This window comes from Mustelus asterias, chromosome X (assembly GCF_964213995.1).
Source record: "Mustelus asterias chromosome X, sMusAst1.hap1.1, whole genome shotgun sequence".
NCBI classification, from domain to species: domain Eukaryota; kingdom Metazoa; phylum Chordata; class Chondrichthyes; order Carcharhiniformes; family Triakidae; genus Mustelus; species Mustelus asterias.
Window position 1 is genome coordinate 6,928,622 of NC_135834.1, and position 22,661 is coordinate 6,951,282.

Here is a 22,661-nt window from a genome sequence, read left to right on the forward strand (position 1 = left end):
TTGGGAGATGGAACTTAGTGGTGTATCTCTGAGTGAGATCATCGACTGCTGCAAATTCAAATTTGTCCTCAATTCCAAACAGCGCCTTTCCTTGTACTCACCAAGAGTTATGGTTCAGCGGGGAGGATTGGTGGGTGGAATTCTCCAGCCATTCACGTCCCACCATCTCTGCCAGCGAGGATTTGGCGCTCAGCCGAACTGCCGTTCACTGCAGCGGGACCGGGGAACCCCAGCCGGTGTGAACGGCTGGGAAATCCCCCCCCACCTGGTGTTTAGCGCAGCCAGCAAAGCGAGGAGCTCCCCGGCCCAAACAGCCTGGATCGCATCTCTCACTTCTCGCCCAGTGCCAGCTGGCAATGCCAGTAGCAAAATGCCAACGAACGGAGTGCTCCATTGTTTTCTCCACGGAAAACATTCCCAACTGTGACGGTACTGTGCCTTCAAGAAGTGTATTCATAGCGTGTTTCTTGTGCGGGGGGGTATGTTTAAAATTCAGCTGTTTTACACGGTGCCAATTTGTCCGCACCAGGCAGCTCACATGTTAAGAATGCAGGCTAATGGTTGATATTAGCTAGGGATGTATTTGTTTTAATCTGAGTTAGTGCATTTTTGTTTATTTTGGTGTGTGCCCTGGGGTTTCAGAGTGGGATCTTCCCCCCTCCCCGATTTACGATTCTGTCCACCATGCCTTCAATATGATACATTTGTGGTTGATTTGCAGAGGAGTTGTGCAATCAGGGAATATTGTTTAATGCTGGCTCTTCCTCCCTTTTGACAGGGAGGTGACGCCACAAAATGTCTTCTTTGGAGGTGACATACTGGGAGAGAGTGCAATGATGGAAGAAGCGGATGTGGGCAGTAGTGTTCAGTATGAACTGTTGGCAAGTATAAGATATTCATTCATTACTCACTTCCGAGAAGGTTGGTGCATTGGGATCTCCTGGAATGGGAAGCAATTTATCATGTCTAAGGGATAGGGATGGATTTCACAGGATCTTCACATGTGCAGAAGGAGGCCATTCAGCCCATCACGTCTGCACTAGATTGCTGAAAGAGCATTCCACCCAATCCCTTCTCCCTGCCTTATCCCCGTAACCTTACACATTCCCTCTTTTAAGAAAGCCATCCAATTCTCTTTTTAATACCTCTATCGAACTCTCCTTCACCACCCTCTTAAGAAGTTCATTCCAGACTCCAACCACCCTCTGGGTCAAAAAACCTTTTCCTCACATCACTTCTACTCCTTTTGCCCTTCATTTTGAATCTGTGCCCTCGAGTTCCTGATGTACACTCGAGAGGGAACAGTTTCTCACTATTTACCCTATCCATACTCCTCAAGATCTTGAATATCTCTAAGTCTCCTGTCTTTTCTCCATGGAGAACATTCCCAACTGTGATAATACTTAAGAAATGTATTCAGGTCATGTTTCTTGGGGGGTATGTTGAAAATTCAGCTCTGTTTTACACGGTGCCAATTTGTCCGCACCAGGCAGCTCACATGCCGAGAATGCAGGCTAACGGTTGATTTTAGCGAGGGACGTGTTTGTGTTAACCTGAGTTAATGATTTTTTGTTTATTTTGGTTTTTCCCCTGGGGTTTCAGAGGAGGGTTTTGATTAGATTGATTGACAGAGCCATGTGCTTAAGGGGAGGAGCTAAACTTCCAGGGAAAAGCAGGCAGTTACTGCTGGGTTTTGAAAGAAGCAAGAGGTTTTTTTTCTCTCTCTCGCTGGAGGCATGCCACTTGGGACCTTGCTGGGAAAAACAGGTCTCTCTCTCCAGAGGTGTCCTGGAGGCTTAAGGACTGGCAGCCCAAGTACAAATCCGTAAGTCTTGCTAATTGATTTTAGGATCACAGAGTGCAGGAAAGACCCTTCGGCCCGTTGAGTTTGCACCGATACATTCGAAACACCTGACCTCCCACCTAATCCCAGCACTTGGCCCATAGCCCTGAATGTTCTGATCTGCCAAGTGCTCATCCAGGTACTTTTTAAAGGATGTGAGGCATCCCGCCTCCACCACCCTCCTAGGCAACGCATTCCACACCCTCACCACCCTCTGGGGAAAAAGGTTTTTCCTCACATCCCCCCTAAACCTCCCACCCCTCGCCTTGAACCTGTGTCCCCTCGTGACTGACCCTTCAACTCAGGGGAACAGCTGCTCCCTATCCATGCTCCTCATAATCTTGTACACCTCGATCAGGTCGCCCCTCAGTCTTCTCTGCTCCAGAGAAAACAACCCAAGCCTACCCAACCTCTCTTCATAACTTAAATGTTCCATCCCAGGCAGCATCCTGGTGAATCTCCTCTGCACCCCCTTTGAAGGGTAGTTGAAGTCTACAAGAGGGACATTGCTTCAATTGGAACTAATAGAGATAGGTGAGCAGTTAAGAATTGTATCTTTTCATGTCTAAGTATCTCAATTGTTAAAAGTTAAGCTAATTCATTTGTTATAGTTAAACTGTATTGTTAAGTAAGGCTTGTTTTGATAAAAGCTTCCCAGTGGGTCAATAGAATCACATCTGGAGTGAAATACCTTATCCTCGCGCTAATCCCAAAGCAGAAAAAAACTATTGGAGTTTAGTTGAGCTTCATAAAATACCTTGGGGTTTCTGCCCTGGTACCAACCTCTCCAATCCATCCTCATGGCTACAGTTCCTTATCCCTTGAATCATTCTTGTGAATCTCCCCTGTACTCTCTCCAATACCTTCACATCCTTCCTTGGTATGGCGCCCAGAACTGGATGCAGTGCCAGGATTCTTTACGAAGGAAGTCATTCGGAAATGTTGGGCCCGTTAGGATTCCAGAAAGTGGTTCGTGGTCATTGGAATGAAGTGAATTGGGAATCTTAAGCTGATCCTGCGCTCCCAACAAGAAGTTGCACTCAACATGGGCAAGATGGTGACGTATTGTCGCTGGACTAGTTAATCCAGGGTAATGTTCTGGCGACCTGGGTTCGAATCCCGCCACAGCAGATGGTGGAATTTGAATTCAATAAAAAATCTCTGGAATTAAGAATCTACTGATGAAACCATTGTCGGAAAAAGCCATCTGGTTCACTGATGTCCCTTTAGGGAAGGAAATCTGCCGTCCTTACCCGGTCTGACCTACACGTGACTCCAGGTTGACTTAAAAATTGTCCTGAGGGATGGGCAATAAATGCTGGCCCAGCCAGCGACGCCCACAACCCATGAACGAATAAAAAAAGTGTTCCTGAGGCCCACTCTTTTCTACATGGTATACTGCGATTAGATTAACAACGATTCTTAAGAGGGGCTTTAAAGGGTTGTCAGGTTTGTTGCTTCCGCTGCTAATTTCTGCCTTCATGACAGGGTGATGATTTCTGTCTTCCTCCTTCACCGATAATGGCAGCACAGTGGTTAGCACTGCTGCCTCACAGCGCCAGGGACCCGGGTTCGATTCCCGGCTTGGGTCACTGTCTGTGCGGAGTCTGCACATTCTCCCCGTGTCTGTGTGGGTTTCCTCTGGGTGCTCCAGTTTCCTCCCACACTCCAAAGATGTGCAGGTTAGGTGGATTGGCCGTGCTAAATTGCCCCTTAGTGTCCAAAGATGTGAAGGTTAGGTAGATTGGCCATGTTAAATTGCCCCTTAGTGTCTAAAAATGTGCGGGTTAGGTGGATTGGCCATGCTAAATTGCCCCTTAGCGTCCAAGGATGGGCAGGTAAAGGTGGCACGGTAGCACAGTGGTTAGCACTGCTGCTTCACAGCTCCAGGGACCTGGGTTCAAATCCCGGCTCGGGTCACTGTCTGTGTGGAGTTTGCACATTCTCCTAGTGTCTGCGTGGGTTTCCTCCGGGTGCTCCGATTTCCTCCCACAGTCCAAAGATGTGCGGGCTAGGTTGATTGGCCATTCTAACTTGCCCTTAGTGTCCCGGGATGCATAGGTTAGAGGGATCAGTGAGTAAATATGTGGGGATATGGGGCTAGGGCCTGGGTGGGATTGTGGTTGGTGCAGACTCGATGGGCCGAATGGCCTCTTTCTGCACTGTAGGATTCTTTGATTCTATGGATCGGCCATGCTAAATTGTCCCTTAGTGTCCAAAGATGTGCTGGTTAGGTGGATTAGCCGTGCTAAATTGTCCCTTAGTGTCCAAAGATGTGGAGGTTAGGTGGATTGGCCATGCTAAATTGTCCCTTAGTGTCCAAAGATGTGCAGGTTAGGTGGATTGGCCGTGCTAAATTGTCCCTTAGTGTCCAAAGATGTGCAGGTTAGGTGGATTGGCCATGCTAAATTCTCCCTCAATGTACCCGAACAGGAGTGTGGCGACTAGGGGGTTTTCACAGTGACTTCATTGCAGTGTTAATGTAAGCCTACTTGTGACACTAATAAATAAACTTTAAGCATAAGCCAAACACCGTTAACTTACTGACCACTGGGCGTAATGTCGAATGAGAACTGGCGCTGAGGAGAATGTTGACATTCATTCTGAACAATTCTGATTTTTCTTTCTGACGGGGTGGCCTATAATGGGGGTTGAAAAGCATTGTGGTCATTTGTGATTGATGAGGGTAGGGCAGTGGATGTTGTCTACATGGACTTCAGTAAGGCCTTTGACAAGGTCCCTCATGGCAGACTGGTGCAGAAGGTAAAGTCGCATGGGATCAGAGGTGAGCTGGCAAGGTGGATACAAAACTGGCTCGGTCATAGAAGACAGAGGGTAGCAGTGGAAGGGTGCGTTTCTGAATGGAGGGCTGTGACAAGTGGTGTTCCTCAGGGATCAGTGCTGGGACCTTTGCTGTTTGTAATATATATAAATGATTTGAAGGAAAATGTAACTGGTTTGATTAGTAAGTTTGCAGACGACACAAAGGTTGGTGGATTTGCGGATAGCGATGAGGACCATCAGAGGATACAGCAGGATATAGATCAGTTGGAGACTTGGGCAGAGAGATGGCAGATGGAGTTTAATCCGGACAAATGTGAGGTAATGCATTTTGGAAGGTCTAATACAGATAGGAAATATACAATAAATGGCAGAACCATTAAGAGTATTGATAGGCAAAGGGATCTGGGTGTACAGGTACACAGGTCACTGAAAGTGGCAATGCAGGTGGAGAAGGTAGTCAAGAAGGCATACGGCATGCTTGCCTTCATCGGCCGGGGCATTGAGTTTAAAAATTGGCAAGTCATGTTGCAGCTTTATAGAACCTTAGTTAGGCCGCACTTGGAACAGTGTTCAATTCTGGTTGCCACACTACCAGAAGGATGTGGAGGCTTTGGAGAGGGTACAGAAAAGATTTACCAGGATGCTGCCTGGTATGGAGGGCATTGGCTATGAGGAGAGGTTGGAGAAACTTGGTTTGTTCTCACTGGAACGACAGAGGTTGAGGGGCGACCTGATAGAAGTCTACAAGAGTGGATAGTCAGAAGCTTTTTCCCAGGGTGGAAGAGTCAATTACTAGGGGGCACAGGTTTAAGGTGCGAGGGGCAAGGTTTAAAGGAGATGTACGAGGCAGATTTTTTACACACAGGGTGGTGGGTGCCTGGAACTCGTTGCCGGGGGCGGTAGTGGAAGCGGATACAGTAGTCACTTTTAAGGGGCGTCTTGACAAATACATGAATAGGATGGGAATAGAGGGATATGGTCCCCGGAAGGGTAGGGGGTTTTAGTTAAGTCAGGCAGCATGGTCGGTGCAGGCTTGGAGGGCCGAAGGGCCTGTTCCTGTGCTGTAATTTTCTTTGTTCTTTGTTCGGCCTGTTGTCAGTTGTGTCCAAGCAGCGGTGGGCAACCTGTGGAGGGGGGGACATGGGGCCCATCTGAGTGCGGCCCCCACGAGACATTTTGTTGAGCGTTGCCCCGGGCGCAGGGTTGCCCCATTCCGCTGATTCCTGTCCGTGTAGTTTTTTTCCTCCCGGTGTGACTGAAGTGATTCGTACGTAAAGCGAGGGTGAGTGAAGTGAGGTGTGTGCTGATTCCACACAACATTGAGTGTGAGAGCCGTGCGCTGTGTCCAAAGTGTCAATATTTCTTTTGTTTTTACCATTGGAAGTTGATGACAGTCCCATTAATATAGAAATGATGAAGCATTTTCTATAACTCGTTATGGAATATTCGGTGTGGATTAAATGTATTGAATTTTATTCATGGGGACACAGTTAGTGAACCAACCCGATTTCAATCTCGCGGCCCACTGAGATGGAGAAGGGTCACTCACGCGGCCCACTCACCAGCCCAGGTTGCTGTGATAAATCATAGTGGGAGGAGATCATTGAACACAGCATGAGTTTAATTGTCCATTTTCATTATCTATCAGGTACAAAACACAGGCAACGTCCTGAAAACCTTGAGTTCAGCTTTCCTGAACATCCGATGGCCTCACGAGATCAGCAATGGCAAATGGCTGCTGTACCCAATGAAGATCGAATTTGAAGGGGACAGGATTCTGCAGTGTCACGTTGCACAAGGTGTCAACCCTCTTAAACTGGTAAGCAGCTCTCAACCCTGCCCTCTACTCAGGAGGCTATCAGGGCCTGGCGAACAGGCCTGCAATCGGGAAAGACGTCAAACAGGCTGCTGACTCTCTATCTCCAGAGAAACTTCCTCCAGGTGGCACGGTGGCACAGTGGTTAGCACTGCTGCCTCACAGTGTCAGGGACCAGGGTTCAATTCTAGCCTTGGGTCACTGTCTGTGTGGGGTTTGCACATTTTCCCCGTGTCTGTGTGGGTTTCCTCCGGGTGCTCCAGTCTCCTCCCACAGTCCAAAGATGTGCAGGTGAGGTGGATTGGCCATGCTAAATTGCCCCTTAGTGTCCAAAGGTGTGCAGGTTAGGTGGATTGGCCATACTAAATTGCCCCTTAGTGTCCAAAGATGTGCAGGTTAGGTGGATTTGCCATGGTAAATTGCCCCTTAGTGTCCAAAGATGTGCAGGTGAGGTGGATTGGCCATGCTAAATTGCCCCTTAGTGTCCAAAGGTGTGCAGGTTAGGTGGATTGGCCATACTAAATTGCCCCTTAGTGTACAAAGATGTGCAGGTTAGGTAGATTGGCCATGCTAAATTTTCCCTTAGTGTCCAAAGATGTGTAGGTTAGGTGGATTGGCCATGCTAAATTGTCCCTTAGTGTCCAAAGATGTGCAGGTTAGGTGGATTGGCCATGCTAAATTGTTCCTTAGTGCCCAAAGATGAGCAGGTTAGGTGGATTTGCCATGCTAAATTTTCCCTTAGTGTCCAAAGGTGTGTAGGTTAGGTGGATTGGCCATGCTAAATTGTCCCCGAGTGTCAGGGGGATTAGCAGGGATTAGTGGGGTTACGGGAATAGGGCCTGGGTGGGATTGTTGTTGGTCCAGACTCGATGAGCCGAATGGCCTCCTTCTGTACTGTAGGGATTCTATGGATTCTATGGATTCAATTCAATATTGGGATGACCGCAGCCACTATTTTTGGTCCCTGCTCCAAACTCTGTCCCCGAGCAACCGACTCCAGCCCCTCCCAGACTAAGCCGGTCTGTTCACAACTTCAACATCATGTTGGATCCCACAATTAGCTTCCATCTCACAGTTGTACCATCACCAAGACTGACTATTTCCACCTCATCCCCCAGGTTACCTCATCTCAGCTCCCCATCCGTCCCTTCATTACCTCCAGACGTGACTGTTCCAACTCACTCCCGGCTGCTCCTCCACATTCCACCCTCTGTAGCATTGAGGTTGTCCAGAACTCTGCTGCCTGTGTCCCAACTCTCACCAAGTCCCGTTTCCGCCCCCACCCCCCCCCCTCACCCCCGGTGCTCACTGACCCACACTGCCTCCCGGCCAATCAACACCTCAATTTTAAAATTCACATCCTTGTTTTCAAATACCTCCATCTCCTCACCCCTTCCCTAACTCTGTAACCTCCTCCAGCCCCTACACCCCTCCCTATATCTGTAACCTCCTCCAGCCCCTACACCCCTCCCTATCTCTGTAACCTCCTCCAGCCCCTACACCCCTCCCTATCTCTGTAACCCCCTCCAGCCCCCTACACCCCTCCCTATCTCTGTAACCCCCTCCAGCCCCCTACACCCCTTCCCTATCTCTGTAACCCCCTCCAGCCTCTACACCCCTCCCTATCTCTGTAACCTCCTCCAGCCCCCTACACCACTCCCTATCTCTGTAACCTCCTCCAGCCCCTACACCCCTCCCTATCTCTGTAACCTCCTCCAGCCCCAACACCCCTCCCTATCTCTGTAACCTCCTCCAGCCCCCTACACCCCTCCCTATCTCTGTAACCTTCTCCAGCCCCTACACCCCTCCCTATCTCTGTAACCTCCTCCAGCCCCTACACCCCTTCCCTATCTCTGTAACCTCCTCCAGCCCCTACACCCCTTCCCTATCTCTGTCACCTCCTACAGCCCCTACACCCCCTCCCCATCTCTGTAACCTCCTCCAACCCCTACACCCCTCCCTATCTCTGTAACCTCCTCCAGCCCCTACACCCCTCCCTACCTCTGTAACCTCCTCCAGCCCCTACACCCCTCCCTATCTCTGTAACCTCCTCCAGCCCCCTACACCCCTCCCTATCTCTGTAACCTCCTCCAGCCCCTACACCCCTTCCCTATCTCTGTAACCTCCTCCAGCCCCTACACCCCTTCCCTATCTCTGTAACCTCCTCCAGCCCCTACACCCCTTCCCTATCTCTGTAACCTCCTCCAGCCCCTACACCCCTCCCTATCTCTGTAACCTCCTCCAGCCCCTACACCCCCTCCCTATCTCTGTAACCTCCTCCAGCCCCTACACCCCTCCCTATCTCTGTAACCTCCTCCAGCCACTACACCCCTCCCTATCTCTGTAACCTCCTCCAGCCCCTACACCCCCTCCCCATCTCTGTAACCTCCTCCAGCCCCTACACCCCTCCCTATCTCTGTAACCTCGTCCAGCCCCTACACCCCCTCCCCATCTCTGTAACCTCCTCCAGCCCCTACACCCCTCCCTATCTCTGTAACCTCGTCCAGCCCCTACACCCCCTCCCCATCTCTGTAACCTCCTCCAGCCCCTACACCCCTCCCTATCTCTGTAACCTCGTCCAGCCCCTACACCCCCTCCCCATCTCTGTAACCTCCTGCAGCCCCCTACACCCCCTCCCTATCTCTGTAACCTCCTGCAGCCCCCTACACCCCTCCCTATCTCTGTAACCTCCTCCAGCTCCGACACCCCTCCCGAGCTCTGTAACCTCCTCCAGCCCCCTACACCCCCTCCCTATCTCTGTAACCTCCTCCAGCCCCCTACACCCCTCCCAATCTCTGTAACCTCCTCCAGCCCCCTACACCCCTCCCTATCTCTGTAACCTCCTCCAGCCCCTACACCCCTCCCTATCTCTGTAACCTCCTCCAGCCCCGACACCCCTCCCTACCTCTGTAACCTCCTCCAACCCCTATACCCCTCCCAATCTCTGTAACCTCCTCCAGCCCCCGACACCCCTCCCTAACTCTGTAACCTCCTCCAGCCCCGACACCCCTCCCTATATCTGTAGCCTCCTCCAGCCCCGACACCCCTCCCTATCTCTGTAACCTCCTCTAGCCCGCTACACCCCTCCCTATCTCTGTAACCTCCTCCAGCCCCCTACACCCCTCCCTATCTCTGCAACCTCCTCCAGCCCCTACACCCCTCCCTATCTCTGTAACCTCCTCCAGCCCCTACACCCCTCCCTATCTCTGTAACCTCCTCCAGCCCCCTACACACCTCCCTATCTCTGTAACCTCCTCCAGCCCCGACACCCCTCCCTATCTCTGTAACCTCCTCCAGCCCTTACACCCCTCCCCATCTCTGTAACCGCCTCCAGCCCCCTACACACCTCCCTATCTCTGTAACCTCCTCCAGCCCCGACATTCCTCCCTATCTCTGTAACCTCCTCCAGCCCTTACACCCCTCCCTATCTCTGTAACCTCCTCCAGCTCCTACACCCCTCCCTATCACTGTAACCTCCTCCAGCCCCGACACCCCTCCCTATCTCTGTAACCTCCTCCAGCCCCTACACCCCTCCCTATCTCTGTAACCTCCTCTAGCCCGCTACACCCCTCCCTATCTCTGTAACCTCCTCCAGCCCCTACACCCCTCCCTATCTCTGTAACCTCCTCCAGCCCCCTACACACCTCCCTATCTCTGTAACCTCCTCCAGCCCCGACACCCCTCCCTATCTCTGTAACCTCCTCCAGCCCTTACACCCCTCCCCATCTCTGTAACCTCCTCCAGCCCCCTACACACCTCCCTATCTCTGTAACCTCCTCCAGCCCCGACACCCCTCCCTATCTCTGTAACCTCCTCCAGCCCTTACACCCCTCCCTATCTCTGTAACCTCCTCCAGCTCCTACACCCCTCCCTGTCACTGTAACCTCCTCCAGCCCCTACACCCCTCCCTATCTCTGAAACCTCCTCCAGCCCCTACACCCCTCCCTATCTCTGTAACCTCCTCCAGCCCCCTACACCCCTCCCTATCTCTGAAACCTCCTCCAGCCCCGACACCCCTCCCTATCTGTGTAACCTCCTCCAGCCCCCTACACCCCTCCCTATCTCTGAAACCTCCTCCAGCCCCGACACCCCTCCCTATCTCTGTAACCTCCTCCAGCCCCCTACACCCCCTCCCTATCTCTGTAACCTCCTCCAGCCCCTACTCCCCTCCCTATCTCTGAAACCTCCTCCAGCCCCCTACACCCCTCCCTATCTCTGTAACCTCCTCCAGCCCCCTACACACCTCCCTATCTCTGTAACCTCCTCCAGCCCCGACACCCCTCCCTATCTCTGTAACCTCCTCCAGCCCTTACACCCCTCCCTATCTCTGTAACCTCCTCCAGCCCCCTACACCCCTCCCTATCTCTGTAACCTCCTCCAGCCCCATAACCCTCTGAGATCTCTACCCTCCCCTAATCTCAGCCTCTTGAACATCCTCGATTTTAATCGCTCCGCCATTGACGGCCGTGCCTTCAGCTGCCTGGGTCCCAAGTTCTGGAATTCCCTCCCTAAACCTCTCCGTCCCTCTCTACCTCACTCTCCCCCTTTAAGACACTCCTTAAAACCCACCTCATTGATCAAGCTTTTGGTCACCTGACCTAATATCTCCTCGTGTGTCTCGGTGTCACACTTTGTTTTATAATGTCCCTGTGAAGGACCCTGGGACCTTCATTACATTAAACATAGAAACTAGAAGCAGGAGGAGGCCATTCAGCCCTTCAATCCTGCTCCGCCATTCATTCTGATCATGGCTGATCATCGAATTCAATATCTTGATCCCCCCCCTTCCCCCCCCATATCCCTCGATCCCTTTATCCCCAAGAGTGATATCTAATTTCTTCTTGAAATCACACAACGTTTTGGCCTCAACTACTTTCTGTGGGAGTGAATTCCACACATTCACCACCCTCTGGGTGAAGAAATTTCTCCTCACCTCAGTCCTAAAAGGTTTACCCCTTATCCTCAAACTATGACCCCTAGTTCTGGACTCCCCCACCATCGGGAACATTCTTTCTGAATCTCCCCTGTCTCACCCTGTTAGAATTTTATAAGTTTCTATGAGATCCTCTCTCACTCTTCTAAACTCCAGTGAATATAATCCTAACCAACTTAGTCTCTCCTCATATGACAGACCTGCCATCCCAGGAATCAGCCTGGTAAACCTTCGCTGTACTCCCTCTATAGCAAGGACATCCTTCCTCAGATAAGGACACCAAAACTGCACACAATACTCCAGGTGTGGCCTCACCAACGCCCTGTACAATTGCAGCAAAACATCCCTATCCCTGTACTCAAATCCTCTCGCTATGAAGGCTAACATACCACTTGCCTTCTTTACTGCCTGCTGTACCTGCACGCTTACTTTCAGCGACTGATGCAGGAGGATATGCTATCAAAATATAAGTTGTTCATGTTAGATCCTGTACATGCACAGGTTTTAGGATTGAAGTTGCCCAAAATTAGTTAGTGTTGGAGTATCTCCTGCCAGTCCATCAGTGAAGGCTGGACTTAAACCCAGCACTTGGTGATGAACAAAGAACAAAGAACAATACAGCACAGGAACAGGCCCTTCGGCCCTCCAAGCCCGCGCCGCTCCCCGGTCCAGGATTGAATCCTGAATCCAGGATCCCCGCCCAATTTTCCAGCCTATCTACATACCAATATCCTATCCACCGAGCTGTCCCTCACAGCTACGATGCTTTGTTCATTACAACCTATTAACTCACCCCCACCCCCCCATTCCAGACCATGTGATCTCCAGGGAGAGGCGAAAACCCAGAGTGAAAAACCCCAGGGCCAATATGGGGGAAAAAAAATCTGGGAAATTCCTCTCCGACCCCCTGAGGCGATCGAAACGAGTCCAGGAGATCACAATGGCCCTGATCGGAAAATGCTTCCCAACCCTAGTCATTTCCACTTCCACGAACACCATATGAATTCCCTGCCCCCGAGACAGGTTCCCAACTATCCACAGTCTCGCTCTGTACTGGCACCAGCAAGATGATCATAGAATGAAGCCTTGAAACGAGAAACAAGGAACAATTAGCCCGCGCCGCTCCCTGGTCCAAACTAGACCACTCTTTTGTATCCCTCCATTCCCACTCCGTTCATATAGCTGTCTAGATAAGTCTTAAACGTTCCCAGTGTGTCCGCCTCCACCACCTTGCCCGGCAACACATTCCAGGCCCCCACGACCCTCTGTGTGAAATATGTCCTTCTGATATCTGTGTTAAACCTCCCCCCCTTCACCTTGAACCTATGACCCCTCGTGAACGTCACCACCGACCCGGGGAAAAGCTTCCCACCGTTCACCCTATCTATGCCTTTCATAATTTTATACACCTCTATTAAGTCTCCCCTCATCCTCCGTCTTTCCAAGGAGAACAACCCCAGTTTCCCCAATCTCTCCTCATAACCAAGCCCCTCCATACCAGGCAACATCCTGGTAAACCTCCTCTGTACTCTCTCCAAAGCCTCCACGTCCTTCTGGTAGTGTGGCGACCAGAACTGGATGCAGTATTCCAAATGCGGCCGAACCAACGTTCTATACATCTGCAACATCAGACCCCAACTCTTATACTCTATGCCCCGTCCTATAAAGGCAAGCATGCCATATGCCTTCTTCACCACCTTCTCCACCTGTGACGTCACCTTCAAAGATCTGTGGACTTGCACACCCAGGTCCCTCTGCGTCTCTACACCCTTTATGGTTCTTCCATTTATCGTGTAGCTCCTCCCTACATTATTCCCACCAAAATGCATCACTTCGCATTTATCAGGATTGAACTCCATCTGCCATTTCCTTGCCCAAATTTCCAGCCTATCTATATCCTTCTGTAGCCTCTGACAATGTTCCTCACTATCTGCAAGTCCTGCCAGTTTTGTGTCGTCCGCAAACTTACTGATCACCCCAGTTACTCCTTCTTCCAGATCATTTATATAAATCACAAACAGCAGCGGTCCCAATACAGAGCCCTGCGGTACACCACTAGTCACAGGCCTCCAGCCGGAAAAAGACCCTTCCACTACCACCCTCTGTCTTCTATGACCAAGCCAGTTCTCCACCCATCTAGCCACCTCCCCCTTTATCCCATGGGATCCAACCTTTTTCACTAGCCTACCATGAGGGACTTTGTCAAACGCTTTACTAAAGTCCATATAGACAACATCCACGGCCCTTCCTTCGTCAACCATTTTGGTCACTTCTTCAAAAAACACCACCAGGTTAGTGAGGCATGACCTCCCTCTCACAAGGGACAGTGTGCCAGCCCATGGCATCACCTGGCACAAGAAGGTTTTGTCACAAAGAACAAAGAAAATTACAGCACAGGAACAGGCCCTTCGGCCCTCCAAGCCTGCACCGATCATGTTGCCCGACTGAACTAAAACCCCCTACCCTTCCGGGGACCATATCCCTCTATTCCCATCCTATTCATGTATTTGTCCAGACGCCCCTTAAAACTCACTACCGTATCCGCTTCCACTACCTCCCTCGGCAACGAGTTCCAGGCACCCACTACTCTCTGTGTAAAAAATCTGCCTCGTACATCTCCTTTAAACCTTGCCCCTCACACCTTAAACCTGTGCCCCCTAGTAATTGACTCTTCCACCCTGGGAAAAAGCTTCTGACTATCCACTCTGTCCATGCCCCTCTGATGCGCTTCTCAAACACGAGGCTTGAAGCTCAGTAAATGAAAGGCTTTTATTTCCTGTAATGAAGCTACCAGAACTTATATACACTATCCCCGACTGAAGGGGTCCCGGCTAGAGCAGGGACTCTTATACCTCTCCCAGGAGGCGGAGCCCGACTGGGATGTGGCACAACACTACAGTACAGAGGTGTAACAACCCCACCCTAACCCCAACAGCAACAATAGCACAACCCAACAGGAACATATGTACATCCTTGTAGTACTGGCCAGCCCCTGGCTCAGTACTATCCAGTGGGAACCAACGATGGTTCACCACATTCACCCCTCCTTTGAGAACAAAGGCCGGCGGGGTACAAAAAACAGAATAAAGTGTCAGCAGTCTATAAGTTCAGACGGTCAGGGGGACCGCACCGTCGATGTGACCTCCTCAATACCGGCGGTGACACCGGAGTAGGCACTAGCGGTGGCGTTCTCCCCAAGGCGGCGTCCAGCTGTTCTTCCACGGACTCACAGGCCGGTTGACCCTGAGGTGACGGTAGTCCAGGGGATCCTGACACGCCCTGCGGTGGCGACCATCTTCTGGGCTCAGGCAAGCTGTACACGGGAGTAAAAGGGTTAAGCAATGGTCCCGATGCTGCCCGCGCCGTGTCCGGGGAAGAAACAAGAGACAAAGGGTTTGTTACAGGGGGTATGGAAGCGACAGGGGTTGCTACGTCCCCTGCTGGCGCCAGGTCTCGGATCGAGACCGTGTCCTCTCGCCCGTCAGGGTATGCCACATAGGCATACTGAGGGTTGGCGTGGAGGAGATGGACCTGTTCGACCAAGGGGTCGGACTTGCGGGCCCTTACATGTCGCCACAGGAGGACGGGTCCTGAGTACGTCAACCAAGACGGTAATGAGGTCCCCAAGGAAGACTTCCGAGGGAATGAGAACATCCTCTCGTGGGGAGTAGCATTGGTTGCCGTACACAGGAGGGAGCGAATAGAATGGAGCGCATCAGGGAGCACCTCTTGCCAACGGGAGACTGGAAGACCTTTTGACTTCAACGCCAGTAAGACAGCCTTCCAGACTGTAGCATTCTCACGTTCCACCTGTCCGTTACCCCTAGGGTTGTAGCTCGTGGTCCTACTAGAGGCAATCCCGTATGAGAGCAGGAATTGCCTCAAGTCATCGCTCATGAACGACGAGCCCCTGTCGCTATGGTGTAGCCGGGGTACCCGAACAGGGTAAAGAGATCACGGAATGCCTTGATAACCGTGGCAGCGGATGTATCAGAGCAGGGAACAACAAAAGGGAACCTAGAGTACTCGTCAATGATATTGAGGAAGTACACATTCCGATCGGTTGAGGGAAGGGGGCCCTTAAAATCGACACTCAGTCTCTCGAAGGGACGAGTGGCCTTGACTAAATGTGCCCGGTCAGGTCGGTAAAAGTGCGGTTTGCATTCCGCGCAAACCCGACAGCTCCTTGTTACTGACCTGACGTCCTCCACCGAGTAGGGCAGGTTGCGGGCTTTTAAAAAGTGGTAGAGCCGAGTGACCCCAGGATGGCACAGATCATTATGGAGGGCGTGCAAACGGTCCTCCTATATACTAGCGCATGTTCCACGCGAGAGGGCATCCGAGGGCTCATTGAGTTTCCCTGGACGATACATGATATCGTAGTTATAGGTGGAGAGTTCAATTCTCCACCGCAAGATCTTGTCATTCTTGATCTTGCCCCTCTGCGTGTTATTAAACATGAACGCCACGGACCTCTGGTCCGTGATCAGGGTGAACCGTTTTCCCGCCAAGTAATGGCGCCAGTGCCTGACGGCCTCCACAATGGCCTGGGCCTCCTTTTCCACCGCTGAATGCCGGATTTCGGGGCCTTGGAGGGTGTGGGGAAAAAAATGCGACGGGCCTGCCCGCCTGGTTAAGTGTGGCGGCCAGGGCGAAATCAGATGCATCGCTCTCCACCTGAAAGGGGATGGACTCGTCTACAGCGTGCATCGTAGCTTTCGCGATGTCAGCTTTCAATTTATCGAAGGCCAATTGGGCCTCTGGCGTTAAGGGAAAAGTCGTGGACTTAATGAGCGGACGGGCTTTGTCCGCGTAGTTGGGAACCCACTGCGCATAATACGAGAAGAAGCCTAAGCATCTTCTCAGTGCTTTTGCACTAGCAGGCAAGGGAAGTTCAGAAAGGGGGCGCATACGGTCTGGATCAGGGCCAATGACCCCGTTTTCCACCACGTATCCTAGGATGGCTAAACGGCACGTACGAAACACACACTTCTCCCTGTTGTAGGTCAAGTTCAGGCGAGATGCAGTGCGTAGGAAGTTCAGGAGGTTCGTGTCGTGGTCCTGCTGGTCATGGCCGCAGATGGTGACATTATCCAGGTACGGGAAGGTAGCCCGCAGCCCGTTCTGGTCCACCATTCGGTCCATAGCACGCTGGAAGACCGAGACCCCCTTGGTGACACCAAAGGGAACCCTAAGAAAGTGATACAAGCGACCATCCGCCTCAAAAGCCGTGTATTGTCGGTCTTCTGGGCGAATGGGGAGTTGGTGGTAGGCAGACTTGAGGTCTATGGTGGAGAACACCCGGTACTGCGCAATCTGATTGACCATATCAGATATGCGCGGGAGGGGATACGCATCCAGCTGCGTATATCGATTAATGGTCTGACTGTAGTCAATGACCATCCGGGGTTTGTTCCCGCTCTTGACCACCACGACCTGCGCCCTCCACGGACTAGCGCTGGGTTGTATGATCCTTTCTTTGAGGAGCCGCTGAACCTCAGATCTAATGAAGATCCGATCCTCAGTGCTGTAACGCCTACTTTTAGTCGCGATGGGCTTGCAGCCTGGCACAAGATTCTGGAACAAGGAGGGTGTGGTGATCTTCAGCGTCGAGAGGCTGCAGGCGGGGTGCGTTGGGCAATTTGGAGGCTGCTGCTGTTTTCCCACTGCCAGTGAAGGGAGTGGCCTACCGTACTGTAGGATTACACTCCTCAAGTGGACCATGAAGTTTAGTCCGAGAAGTATTGGCGCGCAAAAATACGGCAACACAAGGAGCTTGAAACGCTTGTAAACTGTGCCTTGCACCTTCAAGGTTACCACGCAACTCCCTAGCACGGCAACAGACCGGGACCTTGATGCCATAGAGATTGTCTGTTTGGCAGGTTGAATCTGGAGTCCACACCGCTTCACAGTGTCTGGGTGGATAAAGCTCTCAGTGCTCCCGCTGTCAAACAGACAATAAATCACGTGGTCATTTACATGGATATTCATCATAGATTTGTCAAGTCTATGAGGCTTGGCCTGGTCCAGGATGATCGACGCCACCGTTGGTTCATGAGCGCCACTGCAGGCAGCTGAAGTCGATGAGGAGGACCCCTGCTGGTCGTTCGTGGTCAGTGTCGACCAACATGGCTGCCCCCATGAGTCGCACGTGGGTGAGGGCGCCAAACTCAGCGACCCCTGGTGGTCACACTCCTCCGACTCCGTCGACCGTAATGGCGTCGTCCTGGTCTCGCACGTGGATGAACCCCGCGACGACTTCGACGACGAAGACCCGAGCTCTAAAGAATCGCAGGCCGCACTGCCGTTCCTAGGTTTAGATCGGCACACTTTTGAATAATGCCCTTTTTTACCGCATGCGGTGCACAACACAGCTCTAGCGGGACACTTTTGCCGAGTATGCTTCGCTCTTCCACAGAAATAGCACCGCGGGCCGCCCGGGGCTGCAGCCGTCGTCTGGCCCGAGTGTGAGCACGCCATTACGCAGCATTTCAAACCCGAGGGACGAGGAGGGATTGGCGACTGCTCCTGCCACGTTGTCTCCACATGGTCCTCCGGATATAATACTAAGCTTTTGGAGGCCGTCTCGAGCATCTCTGCTAACTCGATGGCCTGGGTAAGATTAAGGCTACCCTTCTCCAGTAGTTTAAGTCGAATGTACGATGATCCGACTCCCGCCACAAACGCATCTCGGGCGAGGTCGTACATGCTCTGCTCAGCCGACACAGCTTTACAGTTACAGCCCCTGGCTAGCTGTAGGAGCTCGTTCACATAATCCTCCATCGTTTCGCCAGACTGCCGTCGTCGAGTGGCTAGGAGGTAACGAGCGTGTATCTCATTGGGAGGTTTGATATAACGCTTCTTCAGAAGCTCGAGGGCCTTAGGATAATCGGTGGCCGCACGGATCGCGAGGTAGACAGTGTCACTTACCCTCGCATGGAGGACCCGGAGTCTGTCATCATCTGTGGTGACCGCTGTGGAGGCTGCCAGGTAGTCTTCGAAACACTTCAGCCAGTGGTCGAAGGTGTTAGAAGCGCCCACCGCACGTGGATCTAGCGTCAGACGTTCCGGCTTCAGAATTTGCTCCATACTCTCTCTTTTTTTTTTTCGACGAGAGTTTAACGACAGTAAATAAAATTGATGCGCTTCTCAAACACGAGGCCTGAAGCTCAGTAAATGAAAGGCTTTTATTTACTGTTAACGAAGCCACCAGAACTTATATACACTATCCCAGACTGAAGGGGTCCCGGCCAGAGCAGGGACTCTTATACCTCTCCCAGGAGGCGGAGCCCGACTGGGATGTGCCACAACACTACAGTACAAAGGTGTAACAACCCCACCCTAACCCAACAGCAACAATAGCACAACCCAACAGTAACATATGTCCATCCTTGTAGTACTGGCCAGCCCCTGGCTCAGCACTATCCAGTGGGAACCAACGATGGTTCACCACACCCTCATAATCTTGTAGACTTCTATCAGGTCGCCCCTCAACCTCCGTCACCTTGGAGCGTAGGAGGCTTCGGGGTGATCTTATAGAGATCTATAAAAATAGATAAGGGAGTCAACATCTTTTCCCAAAGGTAGGGGAGTCTAAAACTAGAGGGTATAGGTTTAAGGTGAGAGGGGAGAGATACAAAAGGGTCCAGGGGGCAATGTTTTCACACAGAGGGTGGTGAGTGTCTGGAACGAGCTGCCAGAGGTAGTAGTAGAGGCGGGTACAATTTTGTCTTTTAAAAAGCATTTAGACAGTTACATGGGTAAGATGGGTATAGAGGGATGTGGGCCAAACGCGGGCAATTGGGACTAGCTTAGGGGTTAAAAAAAAAGGGCGGCACGGACAAGTTGGGCCGAAGGGCCTGTTCCCATGCTGTAAACGTCTATGACTCTGTAACCTCGGGTTACGAACACCTCGATACCTTCCCTCATTGGGTGGACTCGGAATTTGGGAAATGCTTTTGCGACAATGGTCCTCTAATATTTTTGTCTTTGCTGACAGGCGTTTAGTGACAATACGCAAGTAAAATGGAACACAGAGAGGTCACCGCATGCCAGTCATAAACATTCAATCGCTCACCAAACAGAAGGAAAGAAGAAGTTGACTCTGGTAAGTCAGCCATGCTGTGAAAAACATTCTTCACTTTGACAGCTTTGAATGGGGACATTGGAGATGGCAATGGCGAAGGTTTTCATCGATAGGTTCAGAGTTAACCCCAAACCATCATATTGTTCATTGAACCTCCCACAGCCGCCCTCTTCTGTTCCACATTGCCAGCAACCAATCAAGAGGGATGGTCTTCGATGGGAGAATTAAGGAATTGGGGAATGCACTTCAATGGAGAGTTAGGGGATTAGAGGGATGGTTTTCGATGGGAGAGTTAGGGGATTAGAGGGATGGTCCTCGATGGGAGAATTAGGGGATTAGAGGGATGGTTTTCGATGGAGAGTTAGGGGATTAGAGGGATGGTCCTCGATGGGAGAATTAGGGGATTAGAGGGATGGTTTTTGATGGGAGAGTTAGGGGATTAGAGGGATGGTTTTCGATGGGAGAGTTAGGGGATTAGAGGGATGGTTTTCGATGGGAGAGTTAGGGGATTAGAGGGATGGTTTTCGATGGGAGAGTTAGGGGATTAGAGGGATGGTCTTCGATGGGAGAGTTAGGGGATTAGAGGGATGGTCTTCGATGGGAGAGTTAGGGGATTAGAGGGATGGTCTTCGATAGAAGAGTGAGGGGAATAGAGGGATGGTCTTCGATGGGAGAGTTAGGGGACTGGAGGGATGGTCTTCAATGGGAGAGTTAGGGGATTAGAGGGATGGTCTTCAATGGAGAGTTAGGGGATTAGAGGGATGGTCTTCAATGGAGAGTTAGGGGATTGGAGGGATGGTCTTCGATGGGAGAGTTAGGGGATTAGAGGGATGGTCTTCGATGGGAGAGTTAGGGGATTAGAGGGATGGTCTTCGATAGAAGAGTGAGGGGATTAGAGGGATGGTCTTCGATGGGAGAGTTATGATAATGCAAGATTCATCAGATCACTCCCATGCACACACAGTTGTTTCATTCGAGTCACCAGTGAGGCATGTGATGTATTATCCCATTTGCAAATTGAGTTGGAACCTCATCTTCAGTCCTATTTCCCCACAGGACTGTGAGCTGGGGACTGCCAACTGCATTGTCTTCCAGTGCCCTCTGCAAATCCTTGACATCTCAACGACAGTGAAAATCAGTGCACGCTTGTGGAACAGCACTTTTCTGGAGGTAAGCTTTCCAGACAATTGGATTGTGAGATTATTCCAGCTCAGAATTGGTGGAAATAAGAGCTCGATGGTGTTGAGGTTTGACAAGGAAGTGAGCAAGGAAGAACTGCCTCAGTCCATTTCCTAATTCCTGAGTTTAAACCTGACCAGACGTTGGAGCCAATTCCTATTATTAAGGTTTATGGAGTTGAGGCGGGTGGTGGAGTTAAGATTCGCAAACAATCATGATTGCATTGAATGGTGGAGCAGGCTCGAGGGGCTGGATGGCCTCCTCCTGTTCCGAATTGGCATTAAATTGTCAATTTTACTGAGACACCACAAGAGTGACGAATCTGGGTGAGCATTGCTCTTCCGATGTGAAAATGAAGGGGGGTGGAGTAGGGTAGAGGGAGTTTGAGATCTGACGTTCCTGGATCAATCCCGATCCAAGTACAGCTGCTGATCCCAGTGGTGAAGGCACACCAGTTGCTCTGTGGGGCCCAACAAAGGAACAGATTGGCCACAATTCCCACTGCTGATCTCTGCAGGTACGGTGGCACAGTGGTTAGCACTGCTGCCTCACAGCGCCAGGGACCCGGGTTCAATTCCGGCCTCGGGTCACTGTCTGTGTGGAGTTTGCAGTTTATCCCCGTGTCTGCGTGGGTTTCCTCCGGGTGCTCCGGTTTCCTCCCACACTCCAAAGATATGCGGGTTTGTTGGATTGGCCATGCTAAATTGCCCCTTAGTGTCCAAAGATGTGTAGGTTAGGTGGATTGGTCATGCTAAATTGCCCCTGAGTGTCCAAAGATATGCAGGTTACATGGATTGGCCATGCTAAATTGCCCCTTAGTGTCCAAAGATGTGTAGGTTAGGTGGATTGGCCATGCTAAATTGCCCCTTAGTGTCTAAAGATGTGTAGGTTAGGTGAATTGGCCATGCTAAATTGCCCCTTAGTGTCCAAAGATGTGTAGGTTAGGTGGGTTGGCCATGCTAAATGTGTGGGGTTACATAGGTAGGGTGGGGGTGGGGGTGGGGGTGGGGGTGGGGGTGGGGGAGAGGGCCTGGGTAAGAGAGTCAGTGCAAACCTGATGGGCTGAAAGGCCTCTTCTGCACTGTAGGGATTCTATGATACATCAGGATCTTCTCTTTCATGTGTATATGTTGGAAGTTAAATTATTGGGCTTGTCGTGAATTTTTTTATTCATTCAAGGGATATGTGTGTCGCTGGCTGGGCCAGCATTTATTGCCCATCCCTATTTGCCCCTTGAGAAGGTGGTGGTGAGCCGCCATCTTGAACCCACTTCAGTTCATGTGGTGTAGGTACACCCACAGTGCTGTTAGGGAGGGAGTTCCAGGATTGTTATTGGACATCAGCCAGTCCATGTGGTGTAGGTACACCCACAGTGCTGTTAGGGAGAGAGTTCCAGGATTGTTATCTGACAAAAGTCGGTCCGTGTGGGAGGGTAAGGGGGAGAGCGGGAGGGCAATAGTTATTGGGGACTCGTTAGTTAGAGGGATAGATAGGAGGTTCTGTGGCAGCAAAAGAGACTCGAGGATGGTATGTTGCCTACCGGATGCCAGGGTCCATGACGTCTCGGACCGTGTCTTCGGGATTCTTAAGGTGGAGGGGAAACAGTCACAAGTCGTGGTACACATTGGTACCAACGACATAGGTAAGAGAAGGGACGGGGATTTAAAACAGGAATTTCGGGAGCTGGGCTGGAAGCTGAGAGCCAAGACAAAACATGTGGTCATCTCTGGTACGTTGCCAGTGCCACGTGATAGCGAGTTGAGGAACAGGGAGAGAGTGCAGTTAAACATGTGGTTGCAGGGATGGTGTAGGAGGGAGGGTTTCAGATACGTGGATAATTGGAACACATTCTGGGGAAGGTGGGACCTGTACATACAGGATGGGGTGCACTGAACCAGAGGGGCACCAATATCCTAGGAGGGAAATTTGTTACGGCTTTTCAGGGGGGTTTAAACTAATTTGTCAGGGGAGTGGGAAAAGGAGTTGTAGTCCGGAAGTCAGTGAGGGTGGTGAGGTATTG

The 22,661-nt window shown here is 51.3% G+C and overlaps 1 protein-coding gene across 5 annotated transcripts in view; it reads left to right on the plus strand.

The window, feature by feature from the left end:
• LOC144481878 (integrin alpha-7-like) overlaps window positions 1-22,661 on the plus strand; it is a 211,015-nt gene that overhangs the window by 169,391 nt on the left and 18,963 nt on the right. For all 5 annotated transcript variants that reach the window (XM_078201024.1, XM_078201026.1, XM_078201027.1 and 2 more), the window contains 4 exons: window positions 779-881; window positions 6,276-6,446; window positions 19,376-19,483; window positions 20,519-20,632. In XM_078201024.1, the coding sequence (XP_078057150.1) occupies window positions 779-881; window positions 6,276-6,446; window positions 19,376-19,483; window positions 20,519-20,632 (496 nt within the window). The remainder of the gene's footprint in view (window positions 1-778; window positions 882-6,275; window positions 6,447-19,375; window positions 19,484-20,518; window positions 20,633-22,661) is intronic.